This window comes from Gopherus flavomarginatus, chromosome 3, assembly GCF_025201925.1.
Source record: "Gopherus flavomarginatus isolate rGopFla2 chromosome 3, rGopFla2.mat.asm, whole genome shotgun sequence".
Lineage (NCBI taxonomy): Eukaryota > Metazoa > Chordata > Testudines > Testudinidae > Gopherus > Gopherus flavomarginatus.
Window position 1 is genome coordinate 127,069,521 of NC_066619.1, and position 23,063 is coordinate 127,092,583.

The following is a 23,063-nucleotide window of genomic DNA, read 5'->3' on the forward strand; positions in this document are numbered from 1 at the left end:
GGCTAGCTGGCGCAGCAGGGGCGACAGACTAAAACCCGGGAGCTGCTTCCACTTGAGCTGGTAACCCACACTGCAGTGAGGACGCAGGCTAACCCACTCCAGTGCCAATAGTTCTCCAATGCTTTCCCACAATTCCCCTGTGCCCAGGACAGACAAGTTCTCCTGTACCACAATTCATTAGGAAAGCGACATAGCGTGGCTGGGGTTACTGTGGCACAAAGAACCATGGGCTGCGACCCCAGAAGTGCTAGCGAGGCACACAGGTTTGTGCAGCACCAGTGAGGACACAGTAACTTGGGTAGGGCTTTGTAGGGTGGCTACCCACACCAGGGCCAGGCCAATCATCTGAGTTAAATCTGCAGTACAGATGACCCCTCAGAGGGGAAGGAGGTTTTAGTTCAAATTTTTTCAATTCTTCATTTTGTTTTTCCTTTCTTTTTGTTAACAATTGGAGGAAGGAAGTCTTTTTTGGAAGGCTTAGCACCTGCACACCTATTACTGAGGTCTGAGCGCTAACAATATACATCCCCTGAGACTCCCAACAAGCATTCCCGTAAAATCTGGGAGGAGGAGTTGGCGCCAGTTTAACTTAACTTTCTCCCTCTGCATGTTGCATAGGTCACGTATGATAGACACGTTTTCCCTTTCACTGTCCCATTTTGCTACCTCTCTGCAAGCACTGTGGCCCTGCTCCAAAGCCTATTAAATTTTGACTCCAATGGAGTCTTTCCATTCACTTCAGTGGGCTTTGGCATAGACTCAGTCCTTTCTTCCCTCTACACCCTGGGGATGAAACTTAAACCAGGGGCCTATCCTCACTTCAGTCCTGAATGTGGTGTTTCAGAGCTCCATACGCTCTTCTCATTGCAATTTTTAAAATGTTTACAGTGTCCCACAGTGTGCTGGCTTCTCTATGGGACAAGACAAAGAGCTTCCGATCTAACTAAACATGACACAACAAGTTGTGATACCAAACAGCAGGTAGTGTATGGAGGAAGAAGGATGGGGCTTGCAGCAATAATTTCATGTGGTTCAGAGCTTGAATTGGGCTGGACTGTGCTGAGTTGGCAACCTGACGCTGGTGGCTAGTTCTGCAGAGGCTACATTTTCATTGAAAGGGGGGAGAGAAAGGAGTCTGTCTAGCCTGCCTGCATCTGCAGAAAGCCTGAAACAATAGCCCTGAGAGCTGTGAACTGCCCTGTTAATCAAAATGGGGTTAACTCAGATGCCCACTGATGAGGAATTTAATGACCTTAACTATTTCACTGCTGATCAGTGTGTAAGAGAGGAGAGGAAGTGTCAAAAATGTGCATAATCTACTGTGTGGGGCATCTGTTTGGTGCCCCAAGATTGGGCTGGGACTTCCCCCCTTTTCTTTCCAATCTGCATGTGACCCTAGGAGGGAGGAACAGAGCCTGGGGGTGACTGTGAGCACTACTAACGGAAGGCTAATCCCACAGTGCATAGGAGGACTCCCAACCAAGCCTGCCGGGAGCAGCAGGAGTCAGGTCTGCTCTGAACATGGGGATGGGATCAAATATCTCTTGTCCTGGTTCTAGTGACTGCTGTTCCTCCCTCTGCTGGCAGACATTGCTGCTTTGGTTATACTCAGTTCATGTTTTCAAGCTTTTCTTCTCAACCATGAGGACCAGAAACAGGTGGGCTTGGAGAGGGGGAGTTGAAATGATAGCTGTCATTCTGATGTGCTCACGTGACTCTGGGATCCAGGACCCTAGCCATGTGCATAGTGTGCCAGTGCCTTAGTCAGCCCTGCCCCCCTTCCCCCCCAGGGGTGTAGCCAAACCTCAGAGAGGACACATGATCAGATTTTGAATGTCTGCACGCCCTGGGTTTGAGTGACATTTTATTTTGGTGTCTCTGCTGGTGGAGATTGGGAGAGCAGCAGCATTGTTATCCCTGCCTCTCAATTTAAGCCATAATATAGTCATGCTGTTTAGGCAGGTGCACTTCTAGAGTGTTTGATTTTAAAAAAATAGTAAATACTGATATTAACAATCTGTTGTGGACTGTCTTTTCATAGGCATTGTGGAAGAAGAGCAGGGCCTCATGCTCATTCTCTGAATGGAGGTGAATTTCATCCTTGGGGAGGCAGCGTGGTGCAGCTGGATCTGGGCTCCACGCCTGGGTCTGCCACATGACCTGAGGCTAGTCACTTTACCTTCCTATGCCTCTGTTTCCCCTTCCACCGTACCTCTCGTCTATTTAGATCAGTGGTTCCTAACATGGTGCCCGCGGGTGCCATGGTGCCCGCGGGTGCCATGGCGCCCGCCGGGGCATTTATGTGTGCCTGCTTAGTGCCCAGCAGGGGAGAGAAGCCACAGCCCCACATGTGCTGGGGACAGAGAACTCCAGGGCTGCGGACTGTGGGCGCCGATGTTCTCTGTCCCTGGCAGGTGCAGGGCCGCAGCTTAAGTCGGAGAAAAGTTGCAGCCCCACGCTTGCCGGGGTCAGAGAACTCCTGGGCTTCAGACTGTGGGCGCCGATGTTCTCGGTCCCTGGTAGGCACGAGGATGCGGCTTCTCTCTGGTTTCTCCGGGGCTGCAGACTGCGGGCACTGGTGTTCTCAGTCCTCTTGGCTTCTCTCCAGCTTCTCTCTGCACTGCCCAGAACTGGCACCAAAAAAACAAAAACAAAAACAAAAGCTCCGACTCTGCAGAATGGACGAAATGCCGCCCCGTAGCATGTGCTGCTCCAGGCACATGCTTGCTCCACTGGTGCCTGGAGCCGGCCCTGTATGTGAGTAATTGTTGGCGCCTGCCACACTCTTCTGAAAACATGAATGTGCTACTGGCCACAAAAAGGTTGGGGACCACTGATTTAGATTGTAGGTACTTTCTTTGTACAGTACCTAGCACAATGGGGCCCTGATGTCAGTTGGGTCCTCTAGACCACTGGTTCTAGACCATGAGGGTACACAGAGGTCTTCCAGGGGTATGTCAACTCATCTAGATATTTGCCTAGTTTTACAACAGGCCACATAAAAAGCACTAGTGAAGTCAGAATAAACTAAAATTTCATACAGACAATGACTTGTTTATACTGCTCTGTATACACTGAAATGTAAGTACAATATTTATATTCAAATTGATTTATAATTACGGTAAACATGAAACAGTAAGCAGTTTTTCAGTAACAGTGTGCTGTGACACTTGTATTTTTGTCTGATTTTGTAAGCAAGCAGTTTTTACATGAGGTGAAACTTGGGATATGCAAGACAAATCGGACTCCCGACAGGGGTACAGTACATAAGCATCACGTCACACTATCACTAGAAAACTGCTTCATTTCTACCATAAAATTCTAAAATAAATCAATTGGAATATACTGTCATTACATTTCAGTGTATACAGAGCAGTATAAACAAGTTGTATGAAATTTTTGTTTGTACTGACTTAGCTAGTGCTTTTTATGTGGCCTGTTGTAAAACTAGGCAAATATCTAAATTAGTTGATGTACCCCTGGAAGACCTCTGTGTATTCTGATGGGTACACGTACTCCTGGCTGAGAACCACTGATCTCTGCTTCCTTGTAACTGAATAAAATTGCATCAAAGAAATAACTGACTCTCACCAATTGCTCCTCCTAACTGGAGCAGCTTATAAGGCTCTGAATTTTTGGCTAACCACTTGGATCAGAAGGGATAACCATATTAATTCTACACCCAAATGAATGATATTCTTCAATTGCATAATGAGAGGAGGTTCTTAGGACCCTGCAGGTGACAACAGATGGACTCTAAAGAGTAAATTATGTCACGTGCTGCCACCCATAAACTAGTTTTTTCCACATCCACAGGCAAAACATTTCTCATCACCTATGTTCCTTGCTTCTGTTTGTTTACTAATAAGCAAGTAATTGTACATGCTCTTCCACTGCGATGTTTGCTCAGCTTCGCTTTTCTTTTTCGTCTCCTTACTGAGCTTTGCATAGCATGAGATGTTGCCACTCAGTGAAAACTATTTCAGAGCTTTACATTTTTGTTGTTAAAGATGAGTGTAGCTATGTTAGATTGAAAATAATTAAGCTCAGCACCAGTACGTAAGCCTAGAGAAGGGAACTGTAGGGTAGGCTACATGTGACTGTTCTAAGACTTCGGTGATGCTGTTCAAAGTTAATTTGTATTAGGAAAATGTCGTCTCATTGGAGAGATAAGGACTCAAAAACTGTTACATGCAGTACAGCTGCCAATATTTGTTTCCTGGGAAATCTGTGTTTCCTTGAGTGACTCCTGAGGATCCCCCATTTTCTGGTCTCCACATTTCTAATTCTGCCCTGTGAGTAGCATTCTTCCAGCTAAGGCCTATATGGGATTTCCCCATTTGGAACTTGTGGGCCCAATCCTGATGTCTGCTGAGTGCTTCCATTTCCTTTCAACCTGGAGTTGAGAATCTTACACACTTGGCAAGACTGGGCCCTCATTAAATAATGACTAATCGCCGTCCCTCTACAGAAAGCATAAGGGGTCTCTGGGAATGGAATTGATATAACATAACCCTTTGTAGTAAGTTACATTAGACTAGTGCATTTAGCTCCACTGCCCATACTGGAAAGGACAATTCTATGTCTTGCACATGATGACAAATCAGAGGGCACCATTGCCAGACTTGTCAGTTGTTTAATTTCTCAGGTCTTCAACTATTTTAATGGTAAATTGGTGGTGGAGGGATTACAACACTGGTTGTGCATTTCCCCTGGGGAAATGGCCAGCCTTCTTTATTTGCCTATGGAGTTGAAAAATCTCTGTAGCGATGGGGTAGCTAATGAACACATTCACCATATCTTCTGGTTGCTTTCCCCAGCCTACCAGTGTCAGGGCAGGGTTGGAGTGAAACATTAACCAGGTAGCCTTCATCCATGCCCCCCTCTAGCTAAGCCCTTGGGAAGGCATTGAACAGCACTAGCTGGGTCAGAAGATACAGATAATTAAGGCATTCAGGATTAAAATCACTCAGTGCAGAGGTATCACTTAAGCAGCACTTGAGCCTTTATTATGGGGCTTAAGTGATACCTAGGATAGGTTCTTCTATGGGGTGAGTTTAATTCTCGGTGAAACAATATCTAATCTAATCATTTCCAATAGTGGATTATATTGAGAGCAGTGAAAAGCACATTACAGGTAAGGTTCTGATAGAAGACTGGGGATTTTTATTGATTTATAGGACATACTTCACTTTTCTTTTAAAAACAAAAACATAATTGAGCAATTTGTTAAAAATAGTTGCTGTGAAAAAAAATAACACACCAAATAATTACTCCAAATCTGTAGCAAAATTTTTTAAGATCACATTTTCATTCTTTATCAAACTAGTGAGCTTTGACTGGCTTGAAACTAAAGGAAATGTTTAATATTTAGCTTGCCATGGATTTCTGATTACTGCAGTATTGAAAATGAAAAGGCTGATTACATAGAAAAAGACAGACATGCTATCACATTCTGGGGTGCAATCCAGAACAATGAGGGATCGTCACTACCTGCCATAGGGTACCTCACAATGCTTTGTTGTTATAGATCCTCACCTGGGGTGCTCACAAATAGCCTAACAGCATGCATGTTGCGTCCTGAGTCTTTGTATAGCTACAGACCTGGTCCAGCAACTCTGACACTTGCAGCCTGTCAGCAACACACCAGCCATGCTCTGGCTTCCAGCAGCCTTGGTTACTACTGCAGTGTGACCCCAACATACTCCAAGTCCCAGATTTTCCCCACAAACACATTTTGCACTGTCCAGCTCCCTCCTGGATAGTTCAGATATAAAAGGTCCATTGTGCCCTGTAAGGGATCAATATCCAACAGTTTGCTATTTCAATTGGAGTTACCAAACAATTAAAGTTAAACACTATGTTGGATTAGTTTTGATTAAAAAAAAATAAAACAAACATTCAACCACAAACATAGATTTTAAGTGAGTACAAGTAATAGGCATTAAAGTCAGAAATGGTTACAAGAGGAAAAAGAGAATGCTTTCCAGTAACTAAAATTTAACAAACTAGACTTGGTTCTAGGTAAAATCCTTACCATGTGTTTGTGATGTTACACCCCAGTCTTTATGGAAATATGCTTATGATATGGCATAACTGATATTTTATGCAAGGTGGGTCTTGTAAGCTATCATTGGAAAGGTTACGATTTACTGAATGTGATTATCCATTTGTGTGCATGTATCATTTCTGTATCTGAAGCTGGGAATATTGACTTTGTTACAGTTACAACTGGGTGTATATTTGGAGGAACACCCTCCAGACAGTAAGCAATCAGCCTGGATGAACCATTTAAGAAGGATAGTAGAACTTTGGAGAGACTAATCTCCCACCATCCTGAGGAGTTTCCTGGGATGTTGCTTTGACACTGCAGGGTCATCTGATGATGTCACTTGGTACAGAGTCCCACCTTGGTCACTGCTGGTACTTTTCCACTGGAAACAAAGGCTTCCTGCCTTATGTAAATTATATTTAAGGCTGGGAAGGAAGGCTTGCCTGACTGCTCAAGAAGAGGGACTGCTAAAAACACCTGAAGGGAAGGCAAAGGGGGAGTCCAGACTCAGATAGGGGTCCAGTCTGTAAAGTGAAATAACTGGAACTCTTAGCTACAGAAACTCTGCAACCTGCCTAAAATAACCTTTAGTGTAAGAAATTACACTCAAGAAACAGGTTATAAAATGTATTAAGCTTAGCGCATGTATTTTGTTTTATTTGCTCAGTAATCTGCTTTGTTCTGTTTGCTATCCCTTATAATCACTTCAAATCTGCTTGTTATAGTTAATAAACATGTTTTTGTTTATTATTAAACCCCATTTATGCAATTTCTAACTGGGGGCGAGCAAGAAGCTGTGCAGATCTCTCTTCACATTGAGGGAGAGGGTGAATTCTTATGAGCTTGCACTGTATAAATCCCTGTACAACACAAGTCAATATACCTTTGGGTCTGCACTACAAGGGAGGTGGGCACCTGAGTGCTGGGGCAAGTCCCTTAAGTTGAGTCTTCCCAGAGCTGATCTCAGTGTCTGTGTCTTTCTGCAGCTGGGTGTGGCCCTGCCTGGGTGCGTGCTAGAGGAGGCTTAAGAGCCTGGCTCAGCAAGACAGGGTAAAAGGGGGCCCAGTCTGGCGGAACAGGCGGGCTCAGTGGTATCCCAGTACATCAGGTGGCACCTTTAAAGGGGAGCAACTCATCATAGTGTTCCCAACAACACTGCTAACCAAATTTTCATGTCAGGATCCTTCCTAAAGTCAAAGGACGGGATCCTTTGTCATCTTAAATGAAAGGGAGAGAAATAAAGAGAGAATATGTGGGGTGTTTTTTGTTCCTCAATTTTATAGTCCAGTCACCCTTTGAAATGCATTTCCTAAGGGTTACTCTTGCATAAAGTTCCTTCCCACTGTGAGGACGGATGCAGACTCTTGTAGTGAAAGAGGTTCCATGTTGTTAAAATACAGATCAATTTGTTCCTGCCACCCTCCTTCCCCTTTGCCAAAGAATGGTGACTTCACTGGTGAGTGCTCATCAACTTTGATGACAGCTGCCTTGAAGCATCAGCTCGTCCTTTGTCTCTGAGAAACAGGTTTACCCCTCCCTAGACTTGTCTGGTCAAATATTTCAGTCATGATTTCAGCTCATATTCATAACTTTGCACACAATGTCATTACACACATCTCACTATGTTACTGACCAGAGAGTCATTAATTTGCAAAGGATACCTCAAGGCACATTTTGTACAAAGATTATTACAATAGTGTATAGGGTGTGACTGTAGGGTGCATTTGGTCACATATTGCTTAGGTCAGGTTGCTGGAAACTATTGATAAATGACCCTGTTAGTAGCATTTTGTTAAATGGTGCATAGTACCAGTTGTCTTCATCTCAGAAGTGGGAAAACGATGTCTTTATGCAGCCATGCACTGAAAAAAGCCAGATCTAACCCAACAGTTACATTACCTTAAAAAGTCTTGGTTTAAATTTAAAACTAACTTTGTAAGGAAATACAACATAACTCCAGTAGTAAATAAACGCCAGAAACGTTGTGGTTTTACAGTTCCATAACCTAGACATGCATATTAAAAGTAGAGCTTGCCCTGAACTTCCAGATAGTCTGCAGCCTTCTCATTTCTACTGGAAAGACAAATCTTTGAGTGCACATTAGATAAATGGCCAAAGCAGCTTGATAAGGCAGGACTATCCTTTTATTACCTATTTGAGGAGGCAAATTAACGGAGTGAGCCCCTTTGGAAACTGTTCTGTAGGAAAGCAAATCCCCTAAGCTTTGACCCTACCAATTTTTGGAGGGCTTGTGAAAGGGTGAATCTGTGCTATGACTCAGTAATATGTGATATTGAAAGTGCAGGAACAATTTAAAGCAACTTCCCCAGAGGAATGGACTGGAGATGTGATCAACAGCTGCCCTCCAAAGCCGCCTCCTTCCTTCTATTGCCCTTCCTCCATAGTTTTCATGTGGTGGTGTGGACTGTGAAAGGGCCTGCTGTACACTGGTTCTCAGCATTAGGCTGCAGAAAGCAGTCATCCTGTCTGGCAGGTGTTGGCAAGGTGATGTCTCTTCAGATAGAGTAACAAAAAATAAATAAATAAAAGAAATTGGTGTGGGTGGCACAGGGCGTATATGTTGCCAGGTGGCCTCCATATTCAGGGAAATATAGTGGAAAGATGGCTCTTGGTGGGGCCTGGTGATGGGTTTTAACTGTTGCCATACTTTAAAAAGAAAAAATAGCAGAAGCCTCTTCCTACTCAATATTTTGTACCATGTGTCATGTAAAGATGGCATTGTTACAATGCAGTATGCAATGAATAAGATTTTAGTAAGTTTAGATAAAGAGCCAAAGTAAATGTCCTCATTAAAATACAACACAATGCATGTCTCCTTCCAGGTAGTAAATCTTATTGTTGGCTACCAAGACTTCCTTTTTTTTCAGTAAAATGTCACTTTTTCACATTATTTTCTTTACTATCCCTGAAAACTTTATCAATATGTTTTTGAACTGCATAACATTGCAGATGTGTGCATTTGCTTTAACATACACAACTACTGTAAGGATTTTCATTGTAAGGAAAAAAGTCATCTCTAACCGCTTGGTATCTTTTCATGTATAAGGATTAAGGTAAAGATGTTTGTCATTGATATGTTACCAACATCATATGCTGTATATTGCAGAATACAGTCACATATTATAACTAATTAAAGTTTACTGATTTATCAAACTCTCTATATAAAATGGGAATGTCAACTTAATCCCTAGCACCAAGAGATAGTAAAGTGCAGGTTTGGAGAATTTTACTCCTTCTACAACTAGAACAGTGTTTTTGGAAGCAAATCAATGTAATTTAAAAGTCTTGTTTTAGCCTGGCCAAACATTTCAGTTTTGTTCTTAAACAAAATTAACTGTTTGTCTTTCCAGACACTTTTCCTGATTGATTTTGACAGCAGAATTGGGCATCACTATGCTAATTAAACATCTGGGATTATTAAGTGAAAATTAATCTTCATGGCAGGAGCCTGCAATGGTTGAATGTAACCCCCATGAGAATTTGAAGTCCCTACTGCACTCTCTGCAGATGAGAGCCCTTTCTCTGAAGGTAACTAATTGACCTGACAGTTAGGCAAGAGGGGCTGAAACTACTAACCGATTAAGCACCCACTTCTTCACCCTTAGAGGGAAGGAAAATTAGAAGGGTGAGTTTTCAAGATTACTCTAGTACTGAAAACACATGCAGCCCTGCCTTGCACTATGAAATCACAGCAAGGTGCACATTTTTCTATAGGCACCACCACCCACACCCTCATTAAATCAACCTTATAGTTAATTTTCTGTAACAACCATGTGGGGGTAAATACACTTTTTCCTAAGGTTTACTCCCTGCGCCAGGTGCACTAGCAGCACTAGGGCCCCTGGGGGCAGGATCTCAGAGCAATGCACACCCCCCCGATGTAGGACTCTCGGTTTCTAGGCGCACCCACCAATGGAGCAGGTGCTGTTAATAAGTTGGTGGCAGCGCAGCAGAAGCCAAGCCAGCCCCTGCCCTGACCACAGGCAGCTCTCTCCCCTGCAACAGCTGCTGGGTATTTGTAAATCACTGCTTCCGTCCCCTCCCCCACCGCCTCCGGCCCCTGCTCGCTCAGCCCTGCCCGGCTGGCTGCCCCCCACTAGCGCTCGCGCGTGATGGATGGAGAGCCAGCCCCGGAGCGGAGCAACCAGCCCTGTGCAATCGCCCAGCCGCCCAATCGATCGCAGCAGCAGCCGCCCGCCTCTCCTGCAAAGCATGCCAGCTGCATGGGGGTGAAGCAAACCCGCGGAAAGCATGCAGCTTTCATGCACTCCACGCATCTCAGTGCAGGGATTGCAAACGCGATTCCCTTCAGCTGTGCTTCTAAGCCAGCCTGCTAACTCACTCCCCCAGAGCCGCTGGCGGGGGGGAGGGACTCCTTTATTTGCTGCGTGTGAGAAAGGGGAGAAGCGAGAGCGGGCTGAGCACACAAAGCTGCAGGCGGAATCACCAGTAGCTAGGGCACCCTGGGTGGCGTTTCCCTCCCCTGCACGGCTGGGAACAAAGAGGGGAAGGGAAGGAGGGGTGAGGATGATTCCGGGCTCTGTGTGTTTGGTCTGCTCAGGGCTTTCCAATGCTATTGATCTCTGCACATTTCTCCTCTCTCCCCGGGCAGTGTGGGCGCGCGAGTGCAACTTCTCCCAGGGGCCCGCGTGCCAGCGCGCACCTGGGCGTGCAAAAGGCACATGCATGGAAAGTCTATGAATACAGGTAGCCCTCTGCTGTCCCCACCCCCTTCACACCACTAGAGCAGATCGGATCATTGCGTGGCGGGGCTGGGTTTATTGCATGCACACACGTGCATGCCTGTACGACAGTAGCCGATATGTGTACACGCATTTAGAGCCACGCGTGTATAAACACGCAGCGGCCAGCACACTTCATTTCGTTTTGCCCTGGAGCTTTTTAAAAGGGCGAGGGGGAAGAAACATGACAAGCAGCTTCCCCCCGCCATCCTCCCCCGGCCGGGGCAGCGCTGTGTTAGTACTAGTGCCCCCCCCGGCCCGGGCAGCGCTGTTAGTACCAGTGGCCCCCCCCGGCCCAGGCAGCGCTGTGTTAGTACCAGTGCCCGCCCCACCCCGGCCCGGGCAGCGCTGTTAGTACCAGTGGCCCCCCGTCCGAGGCAGCGCTGTGTTAGTACCAGTGCCCCCCCGGCCCGTTTTGGGTTAGTACCAGTGCCCCGCGCTACCTCCCCCCGGCCCGGGCAGCGCTGTGTTAGTACTAGTGCCCCCCCCCCCGGCCCGGGCAGCGCTGTTAGTACCAGTGCCCCTCACCCAGCCAGTTCTGTGTTAGTACCAGTGCCCCCCCTCCCCCGCCCGGGCAGCGCTGTGTTAGTACCAGTGCCCCCCCCCGCCAGTTCTGTGTTAGTACCAGTGTCCCCCCACCCCCGGTCCAGGCAGCGCTGTTAGTACCAGTGGCCCCCACACCCAGCAGTGCTGGGTTAGTACCAGTGTCCCCTCCCGGCCCGTTCTGGGTTAGTACCAGTGCCCGCCCCCCCGGGTCCGGCCAGTGCTGTGTTAGTACGAGTGCCCCCTGCCCGTTCTGTATTAGTACCAGTGCCCCCCCCCGGCCCGTTCTGTATTAGTACCAGTGCCCCCTGCCCGTTCTGGGTTAGTACCAGTGCCCCCCACCGCCTCCCCCCGGCCTGGGGAGCTCTCTGCGAAGCAGGCGCTGGGAAGCCCCAGCCAGGCGATTGAAAAGGCGGCCGCCGCTCCCCACAGCAGCAATGGGGAGGGCCGGACGGGGCTGGATCCCGAGCTGCTAGCGCGGGGCGGGGGGGAGAAAAGTTTGTGGGTTTGCCGGGGCCGGCCGGAGGGGAGCCCCGGGGTGTTCCGGGGAAGCTCTGCCCCCTCGCTGGCTGGCTCCGAGCGGACGGGCTGGGCACGGAAGTGGGAAGGCGCAGGGCTGGCGGCGAGCGAGCGAGCTCCGCGCTGTAATTGATGCGGGGCGGCGAGGCCGCACAGCGCAGCGCCGGGGGACGGAGCCAGCCGAGAGTTCCTTGCCCAGGGCGGCTGAGGCGGCCGCCAGTTCTCCCCGCGCCCGGGCGCGGCGGCCCCCAGCAGGCCGAGGGGCGCGCACACAAAGGCGGCGGGGAGCCGGGTGAGGCGCTGCGGCCCCCGCTCCTCGGCTGCCCTTCGCTTTCCTTTCCCCGGCGCGGCGCGGCGGCTCGCAGGGAGGGGGCCCCGCGGGCTGGCAGCCGCCTTTGTTTTCTCTCTTCCGCGGCTGAGCCCCCGGCTCCAGGCGGCCCCCCTGCCCCGGGCCCCTCCCCGCCGCGCGGCTCCGCTCCAGCCCTTTCCCCGCCCCCCAGCAAAGTAAGTTTCCCCGGCGGGCTCCCCCTCGCGCCCCGGCCTCGCCGCCCGCCCTCCCGCTGGGGAGACCCCGGCCCCGCCGGCCGGGCGAGCCGATGCCGATCGCCGCCAGCTCGCAGCCCCGCGGCGCGCAGCCCGACGCCCGCCTCTTCCCCCCGGCCCGGCTGCGGGAGCGGGACCCCGCCAAGCAGGGGGCCGGCGCCGAGGAGCCGCGGGCCGCCGGGCGCCTGGATCCCCCCGGCCAGGCCGGCGAGGCGGCCCCGGCAGCCGGGCTGAGCGGCAGAGCGGTGGCTCCTCCCGCCGCCGCCTTCCTCCCCTCCCCGCCGCCGCCGCCGCCCGTCTTCCTCTCGCCGCCGCCGGCCCCCGCCGCCGCCTCCCCGCCGGCCCCCTTCCTGCTGCTGGAGCCGCCCCGCACCCGCTCCCGGTCCCGCTCCGGCTTCCTCAGCCTCGCCATGAGCGGGGCCGCCGCGCACTTCCAGCCGCCGCCGCCCCTCCACGGGCCGAGCCTCCCGGAGCAGGGAGCCCGCAGCCAGGGCAGAGGCAGCCCCGCCGGCCACGGGCACCCCCGGGCCGCCCCCGCGCCAGGTACCGGGGACGGGTAGTGTTAGGGGGCGCTGAGGGGAGTGGGGATGTGGGGTGGGGTGGAGAGGGGGGTGATTGGGATGCAGGAGGAGCGGGGTATGGGGGGGGAACGGGGGGCAGTGGAGTATGTGAGGGGATTGATGAGTGGGTGCTGGGTGGGGTGCAGGGGAACTAAAGAAAGGTCGGGGAGACATTGCTTGGGACATGCGGTGCTGGGGGCCTGGCTATGGGGGTACTAGGAGTGCTCCAGGGACAGGCTGCTGGGACTTGAGGTGACGGGGAGGGTTGTTAGGGGGACTGAAGAGTTGGGTGGTGCGGGGGCTGCCATAAGAGATCATAGGAGTAGCAGCCCACTTTGTTTTCCCGAAGTTGACACAATCTGTAACAGTTCTGCAGAGTTGTTCAGCCTTAGCTTTTCCAAGCAATCTCTCTGTATCAGTCCCCACACGGAAGATGACATGTGTCTGTCTGTACAGCCTGGTGGTGGGTGGGTATATATAATATCAGACATTAAACATGCTCTCTGCTTACTTGTGGGAAGTTTGGTGCAGAGAAATGGAGAGACTTCTGTGTGTGGAGGCATTTTTCTACCCCGCACTCATCATAAATTGGGTTTTTTTTTCTGTTTTTATCTGTCCCATTTCTGCTGGGGAAACTTTGATCTGATGAGGACTTCAGCTCTGAGCTCACAGTCATTTTCATGGACACTCACAGTGTTGTCACACAGACTGAAGCTGTGAGGTGATAATTCCCCGGGATGACATGGGAGGAGCACATACAGGGAGAAGAGAAGCTCAGGTCCCTAGGAAAATGACTTTAAAGGAAGTATCTTGAGAAAATACAACAAAGTAAATAAACTGGTTGTGATTTTATTCAAGTTTTGCCTCATGGTAACTTTCAGTACAACTGAAACTTTTATGCTAATCAAAGTGAGAAATAGATTGGCCTAGATCATTGTGGATCTATCGAATCTACAAGACCACATGGAGGAGATATTTCCTTTCCTTCTTTACATATTTACTCCCAATTTTTGGGCAGACAATTCAATCATTCGAGCATCACAAAGGATGGTGTTTAATTCTCTTGCTGCATATTGTCCATTGGGGTAATCTCTGCCACGTAGATTATATTCTAAAAGTTAGTATATAAGCATTTAAAATTATTCCATCATTTGAGATGTTTCAGGTTTTTTTTTCTTAATGTCAGATGCAGAATTATAAATTATAGTATTGTGGTAGAGAGACTGTAGTTGAAATTGAAATAGCACATCTGTTGTTAATATAATAATATATTATCTTCTTCATTTTTCCTAGCCTATAGCTATAGTAGGTCTGAATTTACTTGACATTACTTTCCCTTTACATTGGCTTCAGCTGTGGCTATGCCCTCATACAATATTTTGTTAAATATAGACTTTGAATCCTTGAACAGAACAACAGAACTTTGATAATACTCATAGGGTATCCACTGCATATGGTAGCCATGTGAGATGTGTGATTGTTCGTGGCTAGCACGGACTACTGTGGGCAAGAAACAACTAGTTAATAAAAGTTACTCTTAGTATTAATAACATATAGTTTTTAGCAACCATACATGTGAACTACTCCTATTTCATCTTAATGAGCATGTGTGATTGTTGGACAGCAAAAATTAAAGCAGCTTTTTGTCTTGGCATGAGAAATCAGTTTTCATAGGAATAGCATTCTAATTTTTATTCAATATTTAATTTGGGAAGAAAATGACAATCAGTTAGCAGTGATGCTTAGTTTTGAAAATATATGGGAGAGGAACTACTGTGTCTATGTGTAAATCCAAAACGGAGGCTAACTCTTTAAGCTATCTTTCCTTCTTTCCTTAATTTCTAATAAATATGCCAATTAAAAATAGGTGAGTTCTTAAATTCTTGTATATCTTGGTAATGTGGGGATTATTGGAAAACATCCTTATTCTTTTGGAAACACCATCTGCCTTCTTAATTACCACTTTGTATTGGGCATTTGACACCTGACCTTTTTTTTTTTTTAAACTATTATTGTTTAAAGAGTCGTGTCTGTTTCCTCTTTAAAGTGGCTACACAGTATTACCCCAGTGAGGAACATTTTTTGGCTGCTCACTGCAACTTTATTTTGGTGCTAAAATATTAAGGCCTTAAATCTGCAAACACTTAAATGCTTGTACTTAACATTAAAGCATGTGAGTGGTCTCATTGACTTCAGTGGGACCCCTCCATGTTTAAAGTTAAGCATGTGTAAGTGTTTACAGGATTGGGGCCTATGATGATGTCTCTTCTCAGAGTTGTGTATGGCAATAGGAATTTTACTGTATGTTTGTGAAGTTACTAGCTGTAAAGTAGTGCAGGAAAACAGCAAAGAATGACAGCATTTTGGGAGATTGGTGGGTGGGGTAAATGCTGTTTGTCCTCTCTTGGAACATATAATTTTTATTTATGCTGATATTTTGGGATTGGGTGTTTTTTTTTTTTTTGTTTTTTTTTTTTTTTTTTTGGAGGGGGGAATGAGTTACAGAACTGGTAGAAGTTTTACTTTAAAATGAGAGCTATATAAGTATTTTATAAATAGCTGGATTTATTTATGTTTACTGGAATTTGTACTAAAGAGACATCAACTTAAAATCATACTTCTGTTTGATTGTTTTACCTATTATTTCTAAAGGTAACTCTGAAGATTACGTAAAAATACTTGTTTGTGTTTTACTTTGTATATAGTCAGTTTTCCCCGTTGCTCTATGAAAGGCCCATACAAGCAGAGAGATGATATTTAATAGGAAAAACATATTTGTAAAAGTGCAAAAATTGGCAAGTCTTGGGAGCAGCTGTTTTACTTGAAACTATTTGTTTATTTTTTTAATTGATTATACTTTAAGTGGATTTGTTGACTTAAACCTGAAATTTTCTTTTCTTAGAGCTGCTCCTAACTTCCTGATACTTTCAACAACTTGTACAGTAATGCCGGCCATGAAAAACTTGAAATTGTAGATGTATATTTCCTGTGATTTGAAACCTGTTACAATTACAGAGAAGAAACTCGGTCCTTATAGTTGAAGTGTTTAATTCATCGTAGTCCTTGTAACATGTAACTACATAGCACTGTGCCAGCACTGAATTAGACTGAATGTATTTTCTTTACCTTTCTCTGAGAAGGGGAGGAGCTGGCTTTATTTATTAGCCCAAACCTTTTGCTTAGAAACTCACTTAAACTACAGTTGCAGAGTTGTTACAGTGAGGAACGCTTGTAGGGCCTGTGTATAAAAATAGTACTTAGAACTGTGTTAAGGCCAGATTCTTCAAAAGAGATTAGTTCCTATTTAGGGAGCTGCCTAATTGAAACTGGTTTTTTTGGGTTTTTTTGGTTTTTTGTTTTTTTTTTAAATCGGGCTATTTATGTTTACTGATCTAGACTTTGGTGGAAAACAGATTAGTCTTACAAAAAATACACTTTAAGCCCCCAATTCTGCAGACATTTATGCACCTGCTTAACTTAGCTACCATATGCTGAAGCATTTGCAGAATCAGTGCCAAAATATTTTGTTTTACAGTTGCTAAAGATTTTCTGTTAGTCACACTACTGAAAGTAAAGAGCAGACTAATTGAAAACTATTAATTGAGTCTCTGTTGTCAAAACATTGAAATAACAATATTATGAACTTTATTTATCTTTCAGTATTAAGGAAACTTAAGTACGTTTTACAGACAGTCAGAATCTGTCGCATCCCCATCCCCCGCCAGTGCTTAGTGAAGTATGGTTTTTTGTTTCTCATTTGTTTTCCCATTAAATATACATGTCAACAGATGCAAAGGGCTTTATTCAAGATTGTCAAATTAATAAACAGGTAGTGGAATGGAAAATATAGAGCTGAACTGCTGACTCTTCTTTTCATCCAGGAAATTGATCCTGATCTTAAGAGGCACTTTCAGGCAGAACTAGAGGAAAGTGCGTTACCTCTGTCACTGTAGGCATATCTTGTAAGTGAAAAAGATGAGAACAGTTAGAGACATGCTTGTCGGTTGGTAAGAGAGGTGTGGTTTTAATGGAAAATTTCAGTCCTTTTCACCTTCAGTTTTTTGTAAGCTCTGGATCTGTACAATTATTTTTGTTGTTGTGGTATTTGGGGAGGAAGGAACCTTAAAAATAATAACATATTAGAATAACGTACTTTCAGTGAGTGGTAGACTAGGCATTTTAAAGGTGGCTTTTCTCTAAACTGTTTCTACTTAAGAAAGCTACCTTTTGGCTGACTCCTGGTAGCTGCACTAAAATCAGTTAACGCTGCTTGCAATTTTCAGCCTTGTTATATTTCAATTTTAGATGGAATAGTTCTAACAACTACAAATTAATGATGTCAAAGCCTCACATCAGTCAAAGCCTTACCATAGAATGTTATTATGAGGGGTGGTGGGAGATACTTATTTAGGCAGATAAGTAAGCAGCTGCTAAGAGTTTTAATCTGGAGGAATTGAAACTGCTGATCAAAAGGATCAGTGCCTGTTTTCAAACATATGCAAAACTGCAGGGTGTGAGGGTGATGGACTTACTTGTAAGGGTGCTGCCGCTATTTGTATTGAAAGTGAGGTGGAAATCTCTTGCAATTCATAGCGATTTTACCTGATGCAGTATATGCTAAACGGTAGTTAAATTACTACTGAAAACTCCCAATAAATTTCAGATTGTCACATGTGATTTTTTTTATGCCCTTAGCAGTTATTGGTGTGTGGTACGTATGGTTCTATTTTTGAATTGAATAGCAGTTACAGTGGTTTTATGGGAAGTGTCATGCTTAAATCTTGCATGCTCAGAAATGTGGGCCTTCTTACTTAGGTTACACTGGTCCCTTCACAGCTTTATGACCCTCTTAAGCAGAGCAAGATGCAAGGGTATCTCCATAGTAATAATAAATGAAGCACATTCAATACTTGGATTTGGTGGATAAAAATCTGTTCTTGCACCTTTTTATATTCAAGGCTAGTGTATTTTAGGTGAAATGATTGTAGTTTGATAGCAATCCTTAGTGAGAACTTGCTCAGAATTGTGAACCCAGAGCATGTAATGCAGCCTAGTCTTTTGGTGGAAATTAACTAGCTTGGATAATAAATTACTATTTACCTTTTGGTTCTCTGAATTATTTAGTGAAAACCTTGGAAAGTAGGTTTTAAAAAACAAAACAAACTTTAATTTCTGGTTCTTATAAACGGCTTTTAAATAGAAATAAATTAACCACAGTATATGGAATGACCCATTTCAAGGGTTTAAGCATTTAGTATGTTTTTAAGAAAGTAAATGCCCTTAGCCAAAGGGAGAGAGATTTCGGGGTTGTTTTGGGAAAAGTACACATTCATTTGTATGCTTGTTTTTTATGATGATGATCGTTTTCAGATAATATGCATCTTCCTGTAGGATTCTCCTTTGGATCATCTTGATAAGTTTTTTACTTAGCTCCTAGTTTCTTGAGCAAATTAAATATTTATTAATATATGGTGAATATAAATATGTTCACTCAATCAGGAAAAGATTCTGTGAAGACATGGTATACTAGGCCAGAGATATGCTATGTTGCTTTGTTGGAACATGGTAAATTGATTAAAAGGTACAGTATGGAGGGGAGGGGATGGCAGTTGCTTGGGCTTGTTACTGCTGCTTTCCTATAGCAAACAGCAACTGCTGACAAATGTATGTTGTTCAGATTTATTGCTCATTATGTATTAGTCTGATAACATGATGGCTCTATTTTAGGGCACATTCTTTTCAAAACTGCAAGACAAATAACTGTAGAGAACCCTTCAGGTTTCAGACAAACATAATGACATAAACCACACTATTGCTACAGTTGCTGGAATATGATGAATACTCTGAAAATAATGCTTGCTGGGGTAGAGTAGGGAAATCTTTCATAATTAAGAAAAATCTGTCTTTTCTATCCCATAGGACATACTCCTATTTAATATTGGGAAGGGGAAGAGAGAAAGTATTTAATTTTAAAATTTATCTTTTGCTGTGCAGCATCAATTTAGATTGTGTAACTAGGGCCTTGCTGAATTAGGCCTTCACTGAGTGACCTCAGTTCTCATTGATTTAAGTAGGAGTTGAATGACATTGCAGAATCAGCCACTAAAACAGTAGAGGGGCAGGCTCCTTGGGTGCAATGCCACACTTGCCAAGGTACAGGACAGGGCAGTGGTGTGCTGATAGCCCATTTTGGATGGTACAAAAAAGCCTCTTCTGAATATTACTAGCTATTTTAGCTAAAACATGAAAACTGGTTAGCTGTAGAATACGCAAATACGTTTGGATTGCTGTACTTACCTCTGGTGTACAGCCCCATCCCCAGATCTTGGGTACACTTGCTAAAAGACTGGGTCAGGTGCTTCTGTCAGCAAGGGAACTATTGCAAAGCTACATGTGAAGGTAGTGGGCATGACTCTTCCCTTACTCTTGTTTTACACTAGTGTAACTAGATAGATGTCAATGGAGTTGTCTGCTTTGCCGCTGTGTAAGTGAAAGGAGAATCAGGCCTAGTGTCTTATAGTTAGCGTTTATTAAACGACTCTATCCTTTTTGATTTAAAAACTAGTACTTCCAATTAAGTTGAAAAATACAAAATTATCAGTTACAAGTCATTTAATGAAATACAGCACAGCCTCAATGAAACAAAAGTATCTGAAAGAGGCTCGGGCCCACCCAGTGTCTAATAGCAACACTGAAAAACTCCTTGATTATTGAATGACTAAATTCAGCTGTCCACACTTATTCAGTACCCCCTTGACGATTGGATAGTCATGGTTACAGTCTTTAGTTTAGTTTATATTATGAAACTTCCTTTTTTCCCTGTATGCAATTTAATACGTTTGAAATTCTGGTGCTCCCGTGTGTGTGTGTGGTTGCTGAGACATCATTTTATCTGAAGAGTGCAGGTGCTGCTTGAACTTCTAGCTAATTCTTTCCAGTTTAATGTTATTTTTAGAAAATAAACAAGCAGAAGGTTTTGTACTCCTTCTGTTTTATCTGTATGTTGTGCTTTGGGGCAGGCGTAGAGGCAGAAATATTTTGGATGATGCTCTGCTTGCACATAAGGTGAAAAATAGTCTTGTCACCAAGAGGAGCAGGAAGAAACACTTTAACAAGAGTACTAATAAGCCTATCTAAACATTATATAAATCCGGTGGGCGGAGGGGGAGACAGATGCAATTTTTAGAAAGATTTTTCTTACCTTTTTTTATTTTTAGCCTTGTTACTTCTCACCCACAAGATTATCTTGGCAGAATGAGGCCCTCATGCATACGAAATCTTTTTAATTCATGATTTGATATGAAAGATGGTGTTTTAAATCTTGTTCTACTAATACCATTCCAACCTCAGCTTCTTTCGTAAAATATCTGAAGCGTGAGAATTACAGGCGGTTTCTTGTTTGGTTTCTAATATGAATCAGAAGTTTAGGTGGAGAGAATTTTGACTAAAATGTCAGTTAAATATGAATGTGCCCAACCTGAAAGGTGTAGTACAGAAGGAGGAGGGGACTATATGGAACAGGTGAGAATACAAGATATTAAAGAGCTAGTCTTAAAAAGTTTGTGGTCTTTAACTTGTACAACTGATTAATTTGTAACTAAATTATACTTTCCTCCCTTCATGCTTGTGGCTTAATGTTGTGATATGTTGTTGATGCAGTTAGAGGTGATATGGAACGTCCATTCGGTGCATATTTTTCAGTTGCTTTTTATTTTCTCTATAGATGCCTTTTGGTTGAAATCTCTCATGCTTTTTCTGAAGTACTGTTTCTGTCTTGTGTGCACAAAGCATAATACATATCCATTTGGTTGTTTGAGCTATCTGAACATGGAAAAACATTTTTTTTTCATCTGGTGAGAAGTATTGGTTGGTCTTTTTGTGCTCTGATAGCTTAACAATACAGCTTTCTTTTAGCACTTATTTGACATGTAATGTGGAGTGAAAAATGCATGCTCTCTGTTCTGTTTGGAGGAAGGAGAGGGAAGTGGTTTTGAAATAGCAAAGTTATGGGTATTTTAAGAAGTATTTTGAGCATGCTGAATGTTTTGTTTTCTGAACTTCTGACACACACACATGCTCTGGTTGTTCACTTTCTTAAAATATACTCTGTCCCCACCTCCCCCATTGAAGGAATTGAGCTGCTACCAATATGCCACCTTCTTATTTGGGTTGATCTTGAGCCTGCTCACGCTCATCCTACATTCACTCATGGCTTCAGTTTTGGCCCAATGAAAAGGGATATGGTGTCATCAGCATACTTGTGGCATAACACTTCAAAACATCTTGCTAACTTCTCCTTCTGCATCCAAGCAAAGATAACCCATGTTCACCAAATTGTCGAGCACCTGCAACAATCTTGTTGGGAAATCTTTCTTTCATAGATGGACCAATAATGGAGGCTTTTATGTTTCAGATCTTGCTTAATAATAATGTTTGATTTGATTCTTGCTTAATAATCAACTTGCCGTTATTCTACTGAGGGTTGTAATCTTTCAGCTGTCGTAAATTAAGCCATTGGGCTGGCTCAGTACTGCATAATAATAATAAATAAAAATGCATAGGAGACTTCCAAGGGAAAAACAAACTAAAAGGAGCTTTTAATGCAACATTGCTTGATTCTAATTGCACATAAGTCAGGTACACTTATTTTAAGGTTTACGCTTAATCTTCATTCCTCCTCCTTGTATCTATGCATTACAATAGGGCAGGGGGAATGAATGGGTGGACTTTTTATTTTAAATCTTTTTATTTACTTACTATTATTGTTGGGATTTTTATTACTTCCTCTGGAGTTTGGACCTTGACTAAGAAATTTGGATCTTGACAAAAAATAGACTACCCCTGCATTAGGCTCTTCCCTTGCATGATTGCACAATAAGGAACAGAACAGTGTTACTTGTGTGTCAGCAAATAATAAATACCTTACAACCGTTCAAAGAAATTGCACTATAATAGTACATACACATGCACATACATAGTATTTTGTACTATGAGATATATCATATGATCATGTCTTAAAGTACACTATCTTTATGCAGATGTACAAGGGACAGAATTTAACTCTGAATTTCATGACTCTTATTAAATTTCAATTCTATCCCATGGTCTACGTTTTTCCCTGTGTAGGATTCTTTTTACATTTTTTTTTAAAGCAGTAGTTCTCAAACTCTTGTACTGGTGACCCCTTTCACATGGCAAGCCTCTGAGTGCGAACCTCCAGCCCCCCCATATAAATTAAAAACACTTCTAAATATATGTAACTCCATTATAAATGCTGGAGGCAAAGTCATGTTTGAGGTAGAGGCTGACAGCTCGCAACTCCCCATATAATAACCTCGTGACCCCCTGAGGGGTCCTGACCCCCAGTTTGAGAACTCCTGTTTTAAAGGAATCACCTAAGATTGTGTATGTCATGTACCATGCCATCCAGGTGTGGAGGGAGAATGGCTATGTAACCAGTAGGGGTTGTGTCTAGTAACACTCATTGAAAAGACAGAATTGCAGATTCTGGGCTGGGAAAGATATGGAGCACTTCATTACTACGTGTGGCAAAATTTGTAGTAAGTGACCGCGACAGGAAGCAAGGTGCAGCAAACTATTCCAGTGCTCTGGCAGTTCTTGGTGAGGTACCGCTCCCTCACCTCCCTTACAGCTTGCCCTATGTATATGAATGTCAACTGAGGTGTGTCTGTATTTTGCCAGTAGCAGGTTACTGCTGTTCAGAGCATCCATTTACTCAGTTTTCTGTAGCAGCTTAGGCCCTGATCCCATAAAGACATTTATTAATGTACTTTATGCATGGGAGTGGTCCCATTGATTTGGCTAAGAATCTGTGCAAATGTTTGCAAGATTAGAGCTATACTTTCTTTTCCCCTGAGATAGCATGTGTTGTACTTTTAGCTTCTTCCTTACATAATCAGACTATGTCGCCTCTTTGGAGTTTGCAGATATTCTGGTGGATCTCTTACGTGGGACCACTTTTTTTCTCTTATAAGTTGGTATGGCAGAAAGCCAAGCAGAAAGAAATGGCTTGTGCATGGAATTTGGAGGCAGGTTTTGTAGTAAAATGCTGAACTTTTTGGC

The 23,063-nt window shown here is 44.3% G+C and overlaps 2 protein-coding genes across 2 annotated transcripts in view; one reads left to right on the forward strand and one right to left on the reverse strand.

The window, feature by feature from the left end:
* Positions 1–11,830: 11,830 nt before the first annotated feature.
* Positions 11,831–12,832, reverse strand: LOC127047342 (collagen alpha-1(I) chain-like). The gene has a single exon (XM_050945462.1). The coding sequence runs from the start codon at positions 12,830–12,832 to the stop codon at positions 11,831–11,833; it is 1,002 nt and encodes a 333-aa protein (XP_050801419.1).
* Positions 12,833–12,868: 36 nt separating this feature from the next.
* The window catches only part of RNF38 (ring finger protein 38), a 219,225-nt gene continuing 209,030 nt past the window's right edge, over positions 12,869–23,063 (forward strand). The window contains exon 1 of the mRNA XM_050943104.1: positions 12,869–12,963. The gene's annotated coding sequence lies outside the window, so the exon portion shown is untranslated. The remainder of the gene's footprint in view (positions 12,964–23,063) is intronic.

Excerpts from the sequence above, each read along its gene's own strand:
- LOC127047342 (XM_050945462.1), bottom strand. The coding sequence starts at position 12,832 with ATGGCGAGGCTGAGGAAGCCGGAGCGGGACCGGGAGCGGGTGCGGGGC.